Here is an 18,534-nt window from a genome sequence, read left to right as displayed (position 1 = left end):
TTATACAAATTAGATATACAATTCAAACTAGATGTCGAAATTTAATACAAAATCATTTGAATTATTTATACACAGACATTTGTTGCATAATTCTTTGCAAAAATATAATTTAAAAATAATTTTAACAATCTTCAATTACTACAAGTTTCAGTTACTGAAAATTTCATGTTCTTAACTTTCAAAAATATAATTGTGAATAATGCATCTCTGTCTGTAGGCATTTTTGCTTTAATAGCAATCTGAACAACTTCATCGAGCAAGTGTGGAGTAAAATTTAGGCTGAAACAAGATAGGATATATTTATCATTAATTGTGTCGACTATGCTATAAAAAGGAAATAGGTATCCAATAAACATTACTCACCTCGTCGTGATTTTCTTCTTTATTTCCATCATCGTCGTCACCAGAACTATCTCCTCCTGAACTATCAGCAGAATTCCGTTGCTGATATTTATTATTCAAACTGTCAGTAGTTGGAGACGATGCTTTTACTTTACTAGCTGCATCAAAACATTGTAAACAGACTCTAACTGCTTTTCCGTTTCCTTGTCCTGGCAATAATAATTTCTTATTGCTACACGGTCCGCATACTACAGCTCCACATTGTCTGCAATGGTGCTAAAAAATGTTAATATTGTAAATATATTGTAAAGTATAATTTCTATGAAACGCATTGCTGAAATTGCTGATATATATGTGTGTGCATGCGTGTGTGTGTATATATATATATATATATATATATACCCGTCTGTTTAAGACTGTGAACTGTGTTTTATTACAGTGCATACATATCGTTGCTTCATTATCTGGTACCCAGACAGCTGCATGAACTTCAACCGGTTTCTTACCACCTATTGACATAAACATTCTCAAGATTAAAATGTTTCAGTTTCACAAATACTCTTTTCAGGGAAGGTAGCAATAATTACTTACTCTTTCTTAATAAGTCTTCGATACACTTTGTGATATGAGCCATCCATTCTTGTTTCTCTGTTGCAGTGGCAGCATAAACAGCAAATGATTTTGTTACTGTTTTTATAAGCCAACCATTGCGATATTCTATAAATAATGATGAATTACTATACAATCCTTATGTAATTATGAACAGATGATTGCAGTACTGAAAGTTGCAATGTAAATAGACTAGTATTCCAAGAATTACTCCTGAAGCTATTATTATACTTTAAAAAATAAAATATATCATTAAAGTTTTATAAGAATTTACAAAATATAATATATAGAAGGAATTAATAGTAAAAATGTAACTTACGACCATCGTCAGCCAAAGACTCCAATTTCACTTCTTCGAGTGGTATAATATGCTGTTTGTTGTACTGTTGATATAAAAAATGTCAATTTGATTTGTAACTGTATAGAAACACCTTTATTGATTCTTACATATCTACTTATAGACAAATTTATGAATTTCTAAAAGAAACTTCATTACAGAACTAATGTTATACCTTTTTCTTGTTGATTACAATGTTTCCATACACCAGTATATCGTTAAATAGAAAGAACTGTCTCGGTTTTGGTTTCTTTCTACACATTTTTGTCAAGACACCTTCGCCAACCAAAACTCTTCCAGGTACGTGTAATGGCTGGAATAAATAATATATATTCAAAGTAATTTAAAAGAAATTAGATTGCAATTTTCTGGATATTAACAATGTAGTTTGGTGCTTAAAATCTTATAATTTTTTGGTATTAACTTTACCTGACCAGAACTGCCAAAGCAGTTTTCAACCATAGCAATACGCCTGGCATTGGCCTCACTATTTACTGTAAGAAATGTCAAATAAAATATGTAATTAAATATCTTTTTTCAATGGTTCATATATGCTACATATAATCATCTTAAACAAAAATTATTAATCTATAGTCAATGGAAACAATATAATATGATTGTAACAGAAAGAACAATACACAAGACACATATTTCTATTAATTCTTTCATAATAGTATTCAAAACATGAGTGCTTGAGCCCTTAGTCGATCTTATGACTATATTATATCTCTACCACTAAGAATCTACTATCACTTAATGTAAATGTTATAAGATATGGAACACATAAATTTATAATCGTCTAATTTTTTAATTGGATTCAATATCACAAATTCCATAACGAAACATGTTAGAAGTAAGTTACATAGCATTAATGCTCCTATATAGGTATTGCATAGAAAAATTGAACGCGTATTAACATATTTACAGAGGGAGGTGCACCAGTAAAAAGAATTTGGTATGAAATTGAGTAATCCTTTTTCGTAGATAGTTCAGGTATATGTATTCAATTTAACTGTCAAAAACACAAGCTATTGCACTACACCGTTATTCGGTGCAAATGTCACAATTTGTGGATACATAAGGTGGAAGTTTTTCAATTACGTTGTTCTAACAAATATCACGTATCTTGAAACACTGTGTCGCAAATCGGTGGAATTTTTCGTGTAATTTATAACATTAATTAAATGATAATACAGAGGATATAAACTAACCCAATCGGTCAACCATGATCCTATGAATCAGGGCTGACAACAACAGGAAGTATGAATCACATCCATGTTTTACTATAATTGTCACACATTCCAGAGGCAGAGTGAAACTGATGTTAACTTGCACAAATAAATATTATTTGGAAGCCATTCACTTCTAAATAATTTCTTTTCTCCTTTTGGTTAATGTTTTACATTAACACTTCATCTTTATTATAGAAGTTCGTTCTTAACAATTATTTTTCATTTGATTGGAAGAAACTCTGAGAAATAACATATGTTCATTATAACATTTATTTTAAGGTAAAATGTAAAAAAAATTTATTGTGTAGCAGTTAAATTAAAAGCAGAACATATACAAAAGAAAACAAGTTTATTTCGATTTTGTGTAACCATTTTATATTCTGCTAACTATATATATATATGGGATAAAAATTGAACAAAATATAAAAAAACAATGAATTAGTAATTAATAATTGCGTATCTTAATAATATTAAAACGCATACTATAAACATTGTGGACATTTAAATGCTTCAATTTTATAGATATCTCAATTCCTATTATTTTAAATACCGGATGCACTGCTTCGAGATATCGATGGTTACTACCTATTCATCAATGAAAATCATATGATTGCCGTGGGCGTAACGATATAACAGTAGTGATACGTACCTCGCTAGGTTACTTCACAAAGAAAGAAAAACTAATTTCTGGTTGAAAATGAAGATATGTGGACCTAAATATGCCCTATGTGGCTTGATATTATCCGTCTGGGGTATATTTCAATTAGTAAGTTACGTTTAGGATTCAATTTGAACACACTGTCAATTCATAAGAGAAAGTCAATGTACAAATTGTGAATTAAATGGAAATGTTATTAAAAGAAAGTATTTTCTGTACTTCATCTTGGTTACACACATCTTTGTGTCATTTATTAGGCATCTCGGAATCTAGCTAACCTCAATTTCTTATTAACAAAACTTTATGACTGAAGAATACAGTTTTCGAAATATTGTCTGTATCTGTCAGTACCTGCGTGTATGTTTAAATGAAATACAGTAACAATGTATGTTTATCACAAGATTAGGCTTAAGGTATAAAGGATAATGTTGGAACAAAATAATTACATCAAATTTACTTTCTACGAGGTCATAGAGACTCTAGGATATGTTTACAGGATAAAATTTAATCCATCTTCATTATACTTGAAGTAACTAGATAAGATTTCTTCTTAAACTTAAGTATGTTATTGCCTCAGTTATAATAACCTGCTGTCTTAATACATTACATATATCTGTTGGATCTATATATTCTAGTGCCTTTGTTATTGATATATGTTATATTGTATTTATCATTGTGAACTGTATGTGTATAAAGATACACTAAAGTATCATTATTAAATAGTTGGAAATTATAATATAATGAGGTAATAAACCCAATAGAACTATAAAGTAGTAACATGTTGAACCCATTGTCATGTGCAACAAATTCCTTAACTAAATTAGTTTTCTTTTTATACCATATAATAAACCCTTATGCAGGCATGAGCAGCAAAAGAAATGTGTCTTTATGGATGCATTAGGTTTAATACCTTATTATATTAGTATCTTTTAATTACATTCTATATTAATATTCTATAAGAAATAGTTAAAAATATATTATGTTTGATTTTTAGGTCCTGATGGGAATATTCTTCTATGTGAAAAGTGTAGCTTTAGTAGAAGATCTTCCATTGGAAGGAAATTTCAAGAATATTAAGGATTTCTATACACAAGCAGACAGAGGCTACACACAAAATGCATATAATTGTTGGATAGCAGCTTGTATTTATGTTCTAACATTCCTGTTCTCAGGACATCAATTTTATATAAATTCAAGATCATCGCTTAGTGTTTAAAGAAGCATTATTAATATATTATATAACAAATAAGAAATATGTATAAATTTACAAATTAGTGTTATATTATAAGTAGAGAAGTCATATTTAGAAGTATTCTAGATTACATTCATCAGTATGTTATAAATATTAAGAACAAATAACATTGGTGGTACAGATATCTTCTTTGATGCATTTTATGGCTAATTGATTTAAAAATATGTATACATATATATGCTTAAACCTTTTAGCGGTTAGAGCTTATATCCATGAACAATGAGGATAAATACTATTTCATAGTATAATATGTGTATAAAAATGTAGACAATAATATTATTAGTTGAAGCAGTTTTTCTTTAATGGTGAACACCATTTTATTTCCCTCTGTTAATAAATATTGTTAAGTTTTGAAACATTCACTCTTCTTAAACTAATACATTTAAATGTATTCACAGGTCTCCTTAAGTCTTATTGTACGATACATTATGTGAAGAATAGTAGTAATGAAACAATTGTTTCAAATTGTTTATGCATGCAAAATAAAAAACTATATTTAGAATGAAATTGCAATATTTATTTGTCACGTAGTTTGATACAATTGATAACAGTGCTAGCATATACATACAAGTATCTATGTACTTAGATGTCATATTCATGTACACAAGCTATCATACAATTATCTATGGACCATGAATATATGTAGTACATATATTCATGTAAATTCACATTTTTATACATCAATTTATGAAAAGTGATATTAAAGAAATTCATATTTTTCACCAACGATTTTATTAAATCAAATATGGTGTAATATTGTTATTAAACTTCGTACTATTCTTTCTTTTATTGTGTCCTGCATACCGGGGCATGTTATAAATTTCTACAGTCCAATTAATAATAATGAATCATATTCGAACGTTTCTATCTGTTGCTTATTCTTAGGTGTAATTTCGATTCCATATGATTCTATTTATATTAATGTATTTACAAGTTACAAAGAAGTTTTACGTTTTATAAAATTACATTAAAAACAGTGTGCATTTAATAATATTTACTACATTATTGAATACATCTAGGAGATGTCAAAATCATTGTATACAACACGCGGGATTGTGACATTTTAAATAATAATTAAATAGGTTATACGCATTATATTCGCCCAATAAATCAATTTTACTTGAATTATACGATAGAATTTGATATAAATAGATATTGCATTTAATAATGGAAACAGAACGAGCAAGTATGACGAGTGACTATACTGAAATCGTTCAACGTTTATCCTTTTCTTTGAGATTAGCGTATGGTGTAGGACATATATTTAATGATATTTGCGCTTCCATGTGGTTTACATATTTATTAGTGTTTTTTCATTTGGTACTGGGATTTGATGCAACTTTATCCGGTGTAATTTTGCTTATTGGTCAAGTAACGGATGCTATAGCTACTCCATTTGTTGGATTTTATTCTGATAAGAATGACCAGTTCTGGCTTTGTAAATATGGAAAGAGGAAAACATGGCATTTGATAGGTATATATATTATATGTATTCTTCTATATGTATTAAAAAGATATAAAAACTTTTAAAATATGTTTTAGGTACCTTGTGTGTTTTATTGGCTTTTCCCTTTATATTTTCACCTTGTATCGGATGTGAAACTGCTCATGAATGGGCTCAGTTAATTTATTATGCCTCATTTGTTGTAATTTTTCAATTTGGTTGGGCTGCTGTCCAGATATCTCACTTATCATTGGTCCCTGAACTCACACCTACCAAACGTGAAAGAACAGAGCTCATAGCTATCAGGTATTTTCCTTATATCTTTTAAAAAAACATAAAAATAAGAAATTATAATACTTATTATTAATTTTGTACAGATATAGCTTTACTGTTCTCTCAAATGTTTTTGTTTATTGTATCACATGGGCAGTATTACATGTAACAAACAACAAAGATTCTAATTCCCAAATTGGCCCTGACGATGCAAAGAAATTTCAAGAAATTTTATTCATCGGGATAGGAATAGGATCTCTAGCATCTATTTTCTTCCACGTTTTTATCAAGGAGGGAGTTGTTAATAACTTTGATGGTCAGATTAATTTTGTATCTTATTTGTGTTTGTATTTATTACATAATCAATAAAATCTAATTAGTGCTAACATCTATTTGTTGTGTCCATTTTAGGATTGCATAGAAATACAAGATCAGTGTCAGTATTATTGAAAGATGCACGCTTGTATCAAGTAGCCTTCATTTATATGCCTACACGTTTATTTATAAATTTATCACAAATTTATGTTCCTTTATATTTACATGAGACTTTAAATATGCCAGCTACATCTCTGGCTGTTGTTCCCTTAATAATGTTTCTGAGTAGTTTTCTAATGTCTCTAATTATAGAAAAGTTGAATACAAAGCTAGGCAGACAAATGTCATTTTACCTCGGTGTTTTCTTGGGTACATGTGCTTGCATTTGGATACGATTTGGTACAGGCATAACATTTACAAAATATCAAATCTACCCAATATCTGTGATATTAGGTAATACTGTATAATATGTCAAATATTATCAACTTAAGGAATATGTAAAATATTTTGAAAAATTAATTAATCTGAGTTTCAGGATTTGCAGGGTCCATCATGTTGGTGACCAGTCTTGGTGTTACATCAGATTTTATTGGGCTGGACACAGACAATGGTGCATTTGTCTATGGTATCATGAGTTTTACAGATAAACTTTCTAATGGTTTGGCAGTTATGATTATTCAATATTTGTTAGTACATTTACAGATTACCGAGGTACATAGAATTGTGTTTGTGTTACAATTTGTAAACTTTATAACTTTTTTAGGACACGATGGATAAGTTCCAAAAATTACTATAGAGATATTTTGGTTTATGTCTGTGGTTCTTCTGCAATATTTGGTTTAATAGCAATTATATTCATAAAACCATTTTCTAACAATGCAGGTAATATAAATACATTATTCATAATAAGGGATTATAAATTACAGTTTTCCTATAAATTTTTCAACTTCTTTCAGCTTACAGTACGTTAAGTTCAGAACAAGAAACAGTAGCAGAAACCGAACCAGACAATTTACCACGCCAAGAGCATGTCACATAATTTAGAAAACAAATTTATTAAACTAATCAATGAAGTTTAATATTATTTTTTATACGAATTAGGAATAATATATACACATAATTCAATACTGTTATTATATAATTATTAGTATATTAGTAAACTTTAATTTATGTATTAACTGTTCGTGTGTATTATGAGGTAGAACCAATATAAAAAATTCATATTAAATCGGTAGTAATACACTTCTATTAAGTTCTAAATGCGATTTTAAAACTCAGTGAAAAAAATGAAATCATGAAAGTTTCTTTGTAACTCTGACAGATATATAAGTTACTGAGAAATTCCTGGTAATAAGTCACGAAAGGTCTGTGCGTGATGGTACGGTGCCTGTCACCATAAAGCATGAACGACCATCTGGCATGCGATTTACTGCCACGCTTCTCTGACTATGTTTGGTTGGGCCAAACTTCGATTTTCTTAAGCGTTACTATGAACGATTCACTTGTGTGTTGAGCAAGTGAATACCTCGTTCATTGATTAGCGTACATTCTTATATACGACGACTCGGCAGTATCGGCTAAACGAACCCAGAATGTTTGAAACGAGCAACTGCGGACGTCGATGCCAGCTTAATAGTACACCGGGAACAACTACGGGAAATCTAAGCGCTTATTTGGCACGCATAAAATTCCCCCTGCGGAATTACTTCAAGGCAAAAGGAAATTTTTCAAATTACACGGATCCCGTAAATTCTGCCCGAATGAAAAGATTAAGTTTGAAATCCAAGTAAGTAGGAATTATGTAAATCTACTATTTTATATTACGTTCTATATACATACGTGCATTTAAACTTTATAGAAAGGCAAATGTAATTCAGAAAATAGATTTAAGTAAGAAAAAACCTATAGATTACACGGAGATGGCTTATAGGGAAGCTGTTTCCAAGTTGAAGTATTTGCTTGCTGAGTCTTATGTTACAAAGCCAATATCAGGGTAATTTCATATGATTTTATTATGTCATCTTTGATTTATCTATTATATGTATGATATAATTTATATGTGCAATATAAAGTGTAAAATAATTTTTGTATAGAAAATCACAAGGTATTGAAGATCTACAATACAGTAATATAAAAATTCATGAATCTGAAGAAGATACAGATGACAAGAGTGTAGTCCTTAACAAATCTAGGGGGAAAGAAATACCTGAAAAAATACACAGAATTACAGATCCACATTTTGCTTCTTGCACAACTGTGCTTCCAACAAAAGCATTCAGCAATTTGGCACCTTCGTCTGCAGGTTCACAATCTGTCCCTCCAGAATTAAATTCTTTCATTGAACAACAAGAGGAATATATTCAACAGTTACATCAAGAATCTCAGTTTTGCAGAAATCAACTAAACAATTTGCTTCATAAAGTCAGAGAGGTATTCTATTCCATTCAGTTACTAAAAAAGTACTATTGTTTGTTCAAAGAATTTAATTTAATAAGTTTAGGTTGTTGCTGAAAATGAAGCTCTGCATTATAAAAACAAAACAGGATTCTTTAAATGTGCACTCGATGATTATGTACACATCAAGGAAAATGATAATGACAATGATAAACAAAAGTTAATTGAAACAGAGACATCTGAATTTAAAAAACCTAAAACTCTGGAAGGTCCTAACATAGTGTTTGAATCGAGAATCAGTGAATTGGAAGCTCAACTGACTCAAGCGAAATTAGAATTACGTAAAGCTCAAGAGGAGAATCAGTCTAATTTAAAACGTTTATCTCAGAGTTGTTTAAATAATGATACACTTGAAATAAAAAATCAGTTGGAAAAAGCTTTGCATGCTAAATATGAAGCAGAAATGAAAATAGAAGACCTACAAAAAACTGTAACTTTGGTACAAGAAAAGGAAATCGAAGCATTCCAAAAAATGAAGCAAACTGTGGATGGTATGCAGCAGATGCAGTTTGAAAAAAGTCAGTGTGAAGTAGAGATCAAGAGATTGAAGGAAGAATTAGATAGGCAACACGAGAAAATTAGAGAAGCTACCCAGGAAGCAAGTAAACGTATTGCCGAAGAAAGAAAACAAGCAGAACGTAGATATAGTCAGCAAGTTGAACAATTGTCTGCTGATATAACTTCTCATTGGGATGCGGCTAATAAATCTCAGTTAGAATCTGAAAAACAGCGGAGAGAGTTGACAGAACTTAGAAGGGAATTATCTCAAAAACAAACGTTTATTGATAATTTAAAAAAAGAACTTCAAAACAAGATAAGTAAGTTTCATAATTTGATCGTAAATATTATTAATAAATTATATAGCGTTTTATAATCTATATTGTATGTAGCAAATTTACAAAGTGAATTGAACCAAGCATTAACCGAAAAGGATGGTGCCGAACAAGAAGTTCTAGCTACAAAATTGACCGCTGAACGAAACGAAAGACAAGGTCGCCAAGAGCAAAGTAGATTACAAATCGAAATAAATTCGTACAAACAACGATTAGAAAGAACAGAAGCTGAGTTGGTTCATCTCAGAAGAGAGAATTTAAGGCTTTCAGAACATATAATTTCTTTAGAGAAGGAGGTAAAATATTAAACGTTAAATATTGTTCACAATGGTAAAGGTTTACTTCTTAATTTTGACGCTGAGTACAAGTACGTATTTCTTTTTTTCCAGATTAATACAAATAAATCTATAGGTTCGGACGATTTTACTGTACAAACTCCATCAAAATTAGAGAACGAAAAGGAATTGACTTCTATGATAATGGATATGGAAACCAAACATGGTAAGATTTTAATTTATGTAATGCCTATGTTAGGTATATTGTCTTTGAGAAATTGTATTATGTTACTGTTATTTGCAACAACATATTGCGTGTGGGAAATCGGCATGCTGACATTATGCCTAGCATGGGTAGAAAATGAATTAGTCAATTTATTAAAAATTGACTGATGGGTTCGCATTTCTTAGCTGCTACAGTGGCTGGTCTAGAAGATGCCTTGAATAATCAGGCTACGATCGTCTCTCACCTGACTGCTGAATGCCAATCTCTCACACAGCGTTTGGAAGCAAACAACCTCAAGCACAAGTATATTCTTAGATAAATGTAGAAAGAAATACCAAACTATACGCAGTTGTACTATATGTAGATTGTTCAGAAGAGTTGAATGATTTATTACTGGATAATTAACAGATATTTTACATTACTTCATTGAATACATCTAGGGCTATTCTGTGTTGACAGAGGGAGTCACTGACAGAGACGTAACAAGAGTTGGAAAAACTACTTCAACTTCAAACAAGAGACGCACTGTTAAGGTTGATTTGAAAGTAAAAGTAGTTCCAAAAAAGAAATGAGTATCTTTTTAAGGTACCTCTATCAACACAGTAATAGCATATGTTTGCAACATATATATATATACATGTACATATATGCTTACTTTTATGTTAATATTATAAGATACACAAAGTAGTAAGTACAGTTGTAGCATTTGTATGATGTATATTGAAATTATATTTTAATATCTATTATTCTATAGGGAAGAAATGGTCAACTTACAAAACAACATAGAGTACTTGTCGAACAAAATACAAAGTACTTTTAGTAACCAGGAAGGTAGTATTTTCTATGCATCATCGTATTTTTACAATCGTTAAAATTATTTTTATAATAATGAGACTTTTTAGGAATCGCATCGACGGGAAGTAACAATGAATCTACAGTAAATTTTCCTAACAATATATCACCTAACTCGCTAGTGCAAGCACAAAATACAATACCCCATACAGTTCATCAAGAACATAATATGAAAGCAAATAACTCAAATCAGATGAATAATCAATTGTTGGAGAGTGATTTATCTAATGAGAGAAGGTATGACATAGATTATGAGGTAGAGAGTGATTTGAAAACAAAAATGCAGATGTACGAACTAGATCAAAATGAAGATAACAAGCAAGAACATGTAATGGACAACCAAGCTTTAGAATCATATGTAACTGAACAAGAGTATAATTCATATGACCAATCTAGTATTATGGCTAATGAACAACAAGAATATATTGACGTAGAACAGAATTCAAATGATGTAACATCATGATTTTAGTATCTTAAATTGGATGTATAAAACAGTAATACTAATATTACTAATTCTACTATTGAATTTATAGGATAAGTACTTTATGTACAGTATATTTTAATATGCTAAATCTTATCCAAGTATTCTATTATACAGGCTGATTCTCTCGCTGCGCAAGGCGTTTGGTTTCCGCAGCAAGAGAATCACTTTATAAATTCATATATACATTTTTCATAAAATGTATACATTTAAATGCATACATATATTATGAATAAATACATAAAAAATTATATATTCACAAGAATTAATGTAATATTATGATACATTAACTTTGTTCTTAATTTTGAATGTAAACTTTGTATTATTTATTATTCGAATAATATATGTAACACGTTTAATTTATATTGAACTTGAATTTTTTGAATAAATGAATCTTGTGTTACTTGGACTCATAGAGGGCAGGCAGTATGTATTTAGTTGTTATAGATGGTGATAGGCAAACTGAGGCAAACCATGCATATGTTTATCTATTTGCAAATTTGTAAACAATGTATTACATAAAATAAAATGAAATTTGTTAATTAGATAATGAAAGATTGTATACAAATGCTGAGGATTAAGAAAGTGGATTAAAATCCTATACATTTATATAAAATGGCTTTATCAACAGGTAAGTTAACATGTGACTACTTATAACCTCAATCAAATATTTATAACCAATATTCTTACCCCATATATTTAACAGAATTATTGAAACGTTTGAATTCTGATGAAGAGCCGTTACCAAAACGTTTGAAATTGGCAGAAAATGCTTTCTGTACCAGTGATCTACCAATAGTACGTAAAGAAGATCTTATTCTACAATGGCTCTGCGAAACATGTTCCACAGATGAAAATGTTTGGAGGTCTATAAAAAGTTGTTTGAAAACTGAACATTTGAATATAAAGGCCGATGTGAAAGAATTGTTAGTTAATGCACTCATTGCAAAACTACAAGGAAATATAAAAGATGTACACGATGATGTTTTTGAATGCTATAGATTAATAGTCTTTAATAATTCGATGCAACAATATTTCATTAGCAAACCAGAGGATTTAGGACTTGCAGTAAAATCTCTTTTAATTTATGCATTGAAATTTTTCAAATATACCTTTAACATTCAAGAGGACTCAGCCGAAGGAATAGATATAGAATTAATAATCAAAAGTGATGGGATGCTATCTGTAATATATAATACAATAATTAGCATTATAGAAAATATGATACAAATTTCTAAATCTGCTTTTATTGTAAAAGACAAATTAAAAATCATATTTGTACGTGATATTTTATATCCTTTGTGCAATATAATTGATCATAAGTGTACCAATAAAACTAATAGATTAGGAGCAGCAGCACATAAATGCGTTCAACAATTAATATTTGGAAAAAAATATGCACAGGATGCTACATCTTTTAGAAATGAAAGTACAACTCAGTTTGCAGATTTAGTATCTGCTTTTGCAGAAAATATAAAATCCAAAGATTTTCAAGCCAATTTAAGGACATTTGTTTTTATTTTTCATGCAGCAGTAGGTGTATTTAAAGCTGACAGTGCTGCATTGGATTTCATACTGAGAGAATTAGTGGAATGTGCTGGAATACATAAAAAAGAAATTTTAAATGCTTTGCTGAAGCATTTAAATGATATAACATTTAATTTCAATAATAAAGTGCAAGATGTCACATTGTTTGACTATTGTCAGAATATAATGAACAATATTTTATCAAACGACAGTATGAGTACTATAGACTATGATCTTCTTGCACAATTCTGTTCTTTTAATCCTCTTATAATTGAGAAAAGAATTCAAGAGATATTGAGAAAAGCATTTCTGGGAAATCTATCCTTGGAATATACAAATTTAATGGTTTCTATTTTAAACGCAGTTATACATTTGAGACACGAGGAAAAATTGATTTCGTTCATATTAATAGCTGTAAAACACTCTTTAAATACAATACCTAATACAAAACTTAACATGTTTTTTCCACAAGAATTCAAAGAAAAATTAAAGAAAGCAGTGAATAGTACCACAAACTCGCAAGGTGTATCTATATTAAGGACATTAATATATCACTTAAAGACAGATTGCATAGAAGTGTTACGATCCGAAGATGCACGTAAGAATACCAAATTTTTAAAAAATATTAATCTGATATAAATTTAATTTTATCAGAATTTAATTGTTCTTAATTTATTACAGATAAAAATATAGTTATTGTGCATATAACCATCGAGTTACTTATTATGCTTTTAGACAGTGTATGTGTTTTTGAGTACACAGGAACATTGACATCTCATCAAAAATTTATAAACGCTATCGACGATTTGCGAAATATTTTATCGCTTCTGGTAGACAGGATTTTACACTTAAATCACGACGAGAAAATTATTGTAATATTATTACGTGCAATGTATTCGTGGAATGAGACACAGAAGACTTTAAAATATTATGTACCAAAAGCAGTTACACGAGACTTGAGATGTCCAATATCGCAAGATCAGTGGCAACAGTTAATTCAGAGAGTTACAAATTTTGGCACAGATAGTTGTAAAAACAGCATAGTATGTCTTTATTATTCTTATTGACATAGATTGTTTTGTAAGTTTTATTTTATTGGAGTATTAATATGTTACAATTTCAGAATAAACTTATTTTACAACAAGCCAAGATATCTAAAAATACATCAAACGTATCTTTTATTACGCTTAATAGTCTGGTGGGTGGTTTAGAATACTTTTGGAAGTCTATGTTGAAATTTGATAGACATGCAATATTTCTTTTGAGTGAAAAGGAGATGCCAAAAGTGGCAGATTCATTATTGATAGATATGACCTCCAGTGAGGAGAGTTTTTCCGAATGGGTAGAAGTATTACACAACGACAGCTTACAAGAAAACAAAAGATTTGTAATGTGTTTGTTAAGTTCTGTTGTTACACGAATGGAAAATTTGATAACAAAAGGAGCGACAAAGTCTATATGCAAACATTTTGTAATAGTAAGTTTGAATGTTCTGTGTATACCATTATTTGAGCAATTAAATAATATTTACTTTATGTATCTCAGAAACATTTGCTTGAAGATGAAGGTATCGAGAACCAGAAACTAAATGAAATGGTAATACATATGAAAGACATCTTATCGCAGAAAGAGTGGGTTCAAATAGAGAATGCATCGTTGCGTGAAATAAAAGTGTACTTACAAGTACTGCTTCATCTACCTCTAATACACCTGAATGCCAATGTAAGATTAATAATATTCATCATTATATTCGCTCTTAGGATAGAGTGTAATCAAAATGAGGACATAATTTCCTTATCTAATGTAATACTTTCAGGTATTTTCCCTTTTTATGTACATATAAGAGAAAATTAAATTCAGTAGTACATTTAAAAAACGTTGTACTTTCAGATCTTCTAGAAAAACCTGGTGTTCATATATTTCAATACATGGATCCATCGTTATTATTATGTCAGTTGTCACACAACAGAAACATCCAGAAAACTCTGGAATTATCTCTTAGAAATGGTTTATCATACACAACTTTAAAGAAACTTATAAAAGCGTTCGCACATTCTAAGAAGGATTTACAGTTTTTACTAGAATCTGTGGAACATGTTAAACAAAAATTAAGTACAGACCAAAGAGTAATAGTTAGAAAAGCAGAAATAAAATTAAGTACAACCATAATGAAAATGTTACCCTCCACTGTCACGGAAATGAATGATGTGAATATATTAAGTTCAATATTAAAAATTAATGTGACCAACGAAAATATTAACAAAGAATTTAAAAATTTAGTAGAGCGAACGCTTCTAAATATATTCTTGGTAAATATAAATATACATATACATAAAGAAGTTTAAGCTAATTCTGTTTTTTCGTCATTATTAGACATACTATATTTTTAAATAATTGATTAACAGAATGATTGTAATGGAAGTGAAAAGAATGACGTATTAAAAGAAGGCTTGAAATTGGCAGTTGTTGTCCTTCATAATCGAAAAATATTTCAAGTTAAGGAACAAACTATGAAAGGAATATGGTGTGTTCTACTCAAATATCCATCTACACATGTACTTCTCCCATTATTAGAATCAAGTGAATCAACAGAACTTCAAGTATTTTTAGAACATTTACATGATCAAATGGTATGTACCTTCTATAAATATGAAAACCAAATAACTTGTATATAGAAATATTATGATTTTACAGGTAAAAGCAATCACACACATACAACCGAATGACTTAGAGAATGTTTGTATCATATGGCAAGCTGTATTAAAAACAAATATGTCTCACGATAGAAATAGGTTACGTTTAATAGCAATTAAAAAATTAATTCAGATAATACAAGTGTTAAATGTATCGGAAGAACTTTGGACAAATTTATTGAAATTAATACAAAGCATTCTTGCTACCAAGCATTTATATCTGTCTGGTACAATTATCGATATGAGCATATTTCTTGGATTAAAATCATTGCAACAATCTACAATATTTCCATGTCAAGATGCGTTAACATTGTGTAACATATTGTTAAAAATGAGAACGAACCTAATTACAGATAGATTACCTGCGTTGCTAATTTTATACAGACATATACTAAATGTTGTTGTACATAAGTCCAAAGTTATGATAGATAAATCTGAACAGCATATATTCAAATGCATCGCATTAGATATTGAGAAGTAAGTTATCCATATTTGGTTCATTTTAAAAAGGTATACATGAATTTTAAGTTGCTCCATTTTATGGACAGGTTCACAGGCTCCCTGATAAAATTGAAAAAAGACATGGCAAGATTAAGTCCTTATCTGATAGCGGATTTGTTGAAATTGTTTTCAGAAGCTTCTATATCAACATCTGTTAAGGTAATTCTCTCAGATATATCTTTCGGAGTTCTTACACTTGTCACTTCCAACTTTCTGTTCTAGGTTACTCTACAGAATTGTATAAACTTGTTAATTGGTATATGCGATCAACATGGAATTGCACTACTGTTTCGAATATTACCAATTTCAATGCAAGAGATTTTTAAGACCCAACTAGATGTATTTAACAAATATTATAAATTTTCTGGAAAGATTTAATTAATGCGTATATAGCAAAAATTTATGTACATATATATTTTTATATAATAGATAACATATTGATCTATTGTTAATGAAAAATTGTCTATAAAAACAATTTCAATAAAACAGCATGTGAATTCTATTACTAGTAATCTAATTATTAGGAACGTATCTTTAAATGAAAAAAACTTCAAATATTCTGTCATTTTTCCCGCCAAATTTTTCATAGCACAGACGTGGACGCAATCAGGATAAGAAGGATACGGTCACTCCAGTCACGGTCTTATACGATCGTGCTGCTAACACGGGTTTAGTACTAACCCAAGGATTAAGTGGTCTGTGAAAGCTGTATTAAAATTGTGTACCGGGATAATATGATTAAAAAATCTATGTCCACTATGTCTATGACTATTTCCACGAGAGGTTATAAATGGTTATAAAGTTGTTCTAAAATAATGTAAACCTGTGTAAACCTAAATTTTAAGAAAAATTTGATTATTCCAAGAAACAAGTAGAATGCGCTTCAGCAAATTACCGAAAGATCAAATCTATCTTGCGATCGTTTTAGGTTGCGTTACTGGTTATTATATATGGAATGAGCCCATAAAGAATTACAGTCAAGAGCATTTTGGCGATACAAATCAAATAAACGTGAGTCATTTTTATTCTGAATGAATTGTACTAAAGACGTTGATACAAACAGAAATAATCATTGAACATTATTAAATTTATGACTTGATAAATTATATGGATACATATATAAAACATTATTAAAACCATAAGAAAGTAGTATTAACTTTATATTTCCAATAATAACATTTACTATTTTAAAGAAACTTCCTGATGGCCAAAAGTAAACTTCTGGCGTCAGTTCGTTTGAAGCTGTTGGGAACTGTGTGTGCAGGTTTAGGACTTTTATTATGTTACAGGTAAATGTAATTTGGCATGTTACACTACAGACTGTTATGCAAAATAACATTTTTTAAGTAATTTGTGGAAACAGAAGTTTTCTTGGACAGTATGTCTAAAAATAGATGTTGCAGACTCATAGACAATGTGTCTTCTGAATTTTCATAAACAGAGATGCAACATAAACTTTCAGAATTTTAACGAAAGTATTTAATATTATACATAATTATAAATGTATAATAATACTTTTGTAACATTTTTTCCTAAAACAGAAAGTGGTAGAAAATAGAGAACAGATGGTGAAGAAAGTCAGCACCCAATAGTGTGTTAAGAATTTTATAGAATTAGAAATAGAATTTGTAGTTCATCAAAATTAGTTAAAGGTTTATGTCTTATTGTATTTCACACAGTCATACATGCTGTACACAATTAAAATCTGTAGTCCAATTATATTGTTACAACATAAATTAATATTATATTGTTTACAGATTCCTTATAAAAAACCATGTTTGGTTTAATAAACACAATGAAGCTGAGATGTATGCAAATTTCATTTATGAAAACTATAAAGAAAAAGAAGAAATGAAAAAGATCGATTATTCGTGAAATTATTTTTTAATTTTGTGCATGCACCCGTTGAAATATAATATTTGTTCACACAAATGCATGTAGTATCATATGTAGTTATAAATATATAAGTTCATTCAATAAATAATACAATTAACAATTATACAATACTATAGTTTATTACATAAAAGAACATAATGGATGTATTTTTTAGCCTTCTTTAAATTTGCCTCCATAGAATGGTAAGTATTGAGCTACTAGTTTCCAATCAGTGAAATAAACTATTGCTAAGCCAGCTGTTCCTCCATAAACCATTGCAGATGGAACCCTAATTAACAAAAGGAAACAAGAAAAAATTTAATAAGGTACATGAAAGTTAATATATTATACATAA

At 29.4% G+C, this 18,534-nt stretch overlaps 5 protein-coding genes and 1 long non-coding RNA gene across 6 annotated transcripts; 5 read left to right on the top strand and 1 right to left on the bottom strand.

The window, feature by feature from the left end:
• Nucleotides 1-204: 204 nt before the first annotated feature.
• LOC107189066 (pleckstrin homology domain-containing family F member 2) lies at nucleotides 205-2,527 on the bottom strand. Its single transcript, XM_015577500.1, has 8 exons — nucleotides 2,500-2,527; nucleotides 1,718-1,782; nucleotides 1,464-1,601; nucleotides 1,271-1,334; nucleotides 934-1,059; nucleotides 745-851; nucleotides 364-618; nucleotides 205-279 (listed from the first exon to the last, which is right to left on the bottom strand). Exons 1-8 carry the CDS (start codon nucleotides 2,513-2,515, stop codon nucleotides 250-252), a joined length of 801 nt encoding a protein of 266 aa, XP_015432986.1. The 5' UTR covers nucleotides 2,516-2,527; the 3' UTR covers nucleotides 205-249.
• A 647-nt stretch (nucleotides 2,528-3,174) lies between these two features.
• On the top strand, nucleotides 3,175-4,394 carry LOC107189082 (ribonuclease kappa-B). The gene is made up of 2 exons (XM_015577516.1): nucleotides 3,175-3,286; nucleotides 4,173-4,394. The coding sequence occupies exons 1-2, from the start codon at nucleotides 3,218-3,220 to the stop codon at nucleotides 4,392-4,394; spliced, it is 291 nt and encodes a 96-aa protein (XP_015433002.1). The 5' UTR covers nucleotides 3,175-3,217.
• A 1,203-nt stretch (nucleotides 4,395-5,597) lies between these two features.
• On the top strand, nucleotides 5,598-7,501 carry LOC107188948 (major facilitator superfamily domain-containing protein 12-like). The gene is made up of 7 exons (XM_015577350.1): nucleotides 5,598-5,904; nucleotides 5,973-6,180; nucleotides 6,252-6,463; nucleotides 6,559-6,915; nucleotides 6,998-7,148; nucleotides 7,226-7,344; nucleotides 7,419-7,501. The coding sequence occupies exons 1-7, from the start codon at nucleotides 5,598-5,600 to the stop codon at nucleotides 7,499-7,501; spliced, it is 1,437 nt and encodes a 478-aa protein (XP_015432836.1).
• Nucleotides 7,502-8,054: 553 nt separating this feature from the next.
• On the top strand, nucleotides 8,055-11,565 carry LOC107188947 (serologically defined colon cancer antigen 8 homolog). The gene is made up of 9 exons (XM_015577349.1): nucleotides 8,055-8,248; nucleotides 8,321-8,455; nucleotides 8,556-8,892; nucleotides 8,963-9,734; nucleotides 9,807-10,045; nucleotides 10,139-10,250; nucleotides 10,436-10,553; nucleotides 11,005-11,081; nucleotides 11,153-11,565. Exons 1-9 carry the CDS (start codon nucleotides 8,055-8,057, stop codon nucleotides 11,563-11,565), a joined length of 2,397 nt encoding a protein of 798 aa, XP_015432835.1.
• A 633-nt stretch (nucleotides 11,566-12,198) lies between these two features.
• Nucleotides 12,199-16,682, top strand: LOC107188946. Its single transcript, XM_015577348.1, has 10 exons — nucleotides 12,199-12,214; nucleotides 12,290-13,708; nucleotides 13,792-14,153; nucleotides 14,234-14,587; nucleotides 14,656-14,926; nucleotides 15,001-15,350; nucleotides 15,516-15,740; nucleotides 15,805-16,280; nucleotides 16,352-16,463; nucleotides 16,527-16,682. The coding sequence occupies exons 1-10, from the start codon at nucleotides 12,199-12,201 to the stop codon at nucleotides 16,680-16,682; spliced, it is 3,741 nt and encodes a 1,246-aa protein (XP_015432834.1).
• Nucleotides 16,683-17,077: 395 nt separating this feature from the next.
• On the top strand, nucleotides 17,078-18,164 carry LOC107189078. Its single transcript, XR_001516230.1, has 3 exons — nucleotides 17,078-17,315; nucleotides 17,498-17,593; nucleotides 18,062-18,164. It is a non-coding gene; the product is annotated as an uncharacterized LOC107189078 (long non-coding RNA).
• Nucleotides 18,165-18,534: the final 370 nt, after the last annotated feature.

This window comes from Dufourea novaeangliae, unplaced genomic scaffold, assembly GCF_001272555.1.
Source record: "Dufourea novaeangliae isolate 0120121106 unplaced genomic scaffold, ASM127255v1 scaffold125, whole genome shotgun sequence".
NCBI lineage: Eukaryota > Metazoa > Arthropoda > Insecta > Hymenoptera > Halictidae > Dufourea > Dufourea novaeangliae.
This window is presented reverse-complemented; position numbering and strand designations above follow the sequence as displayed.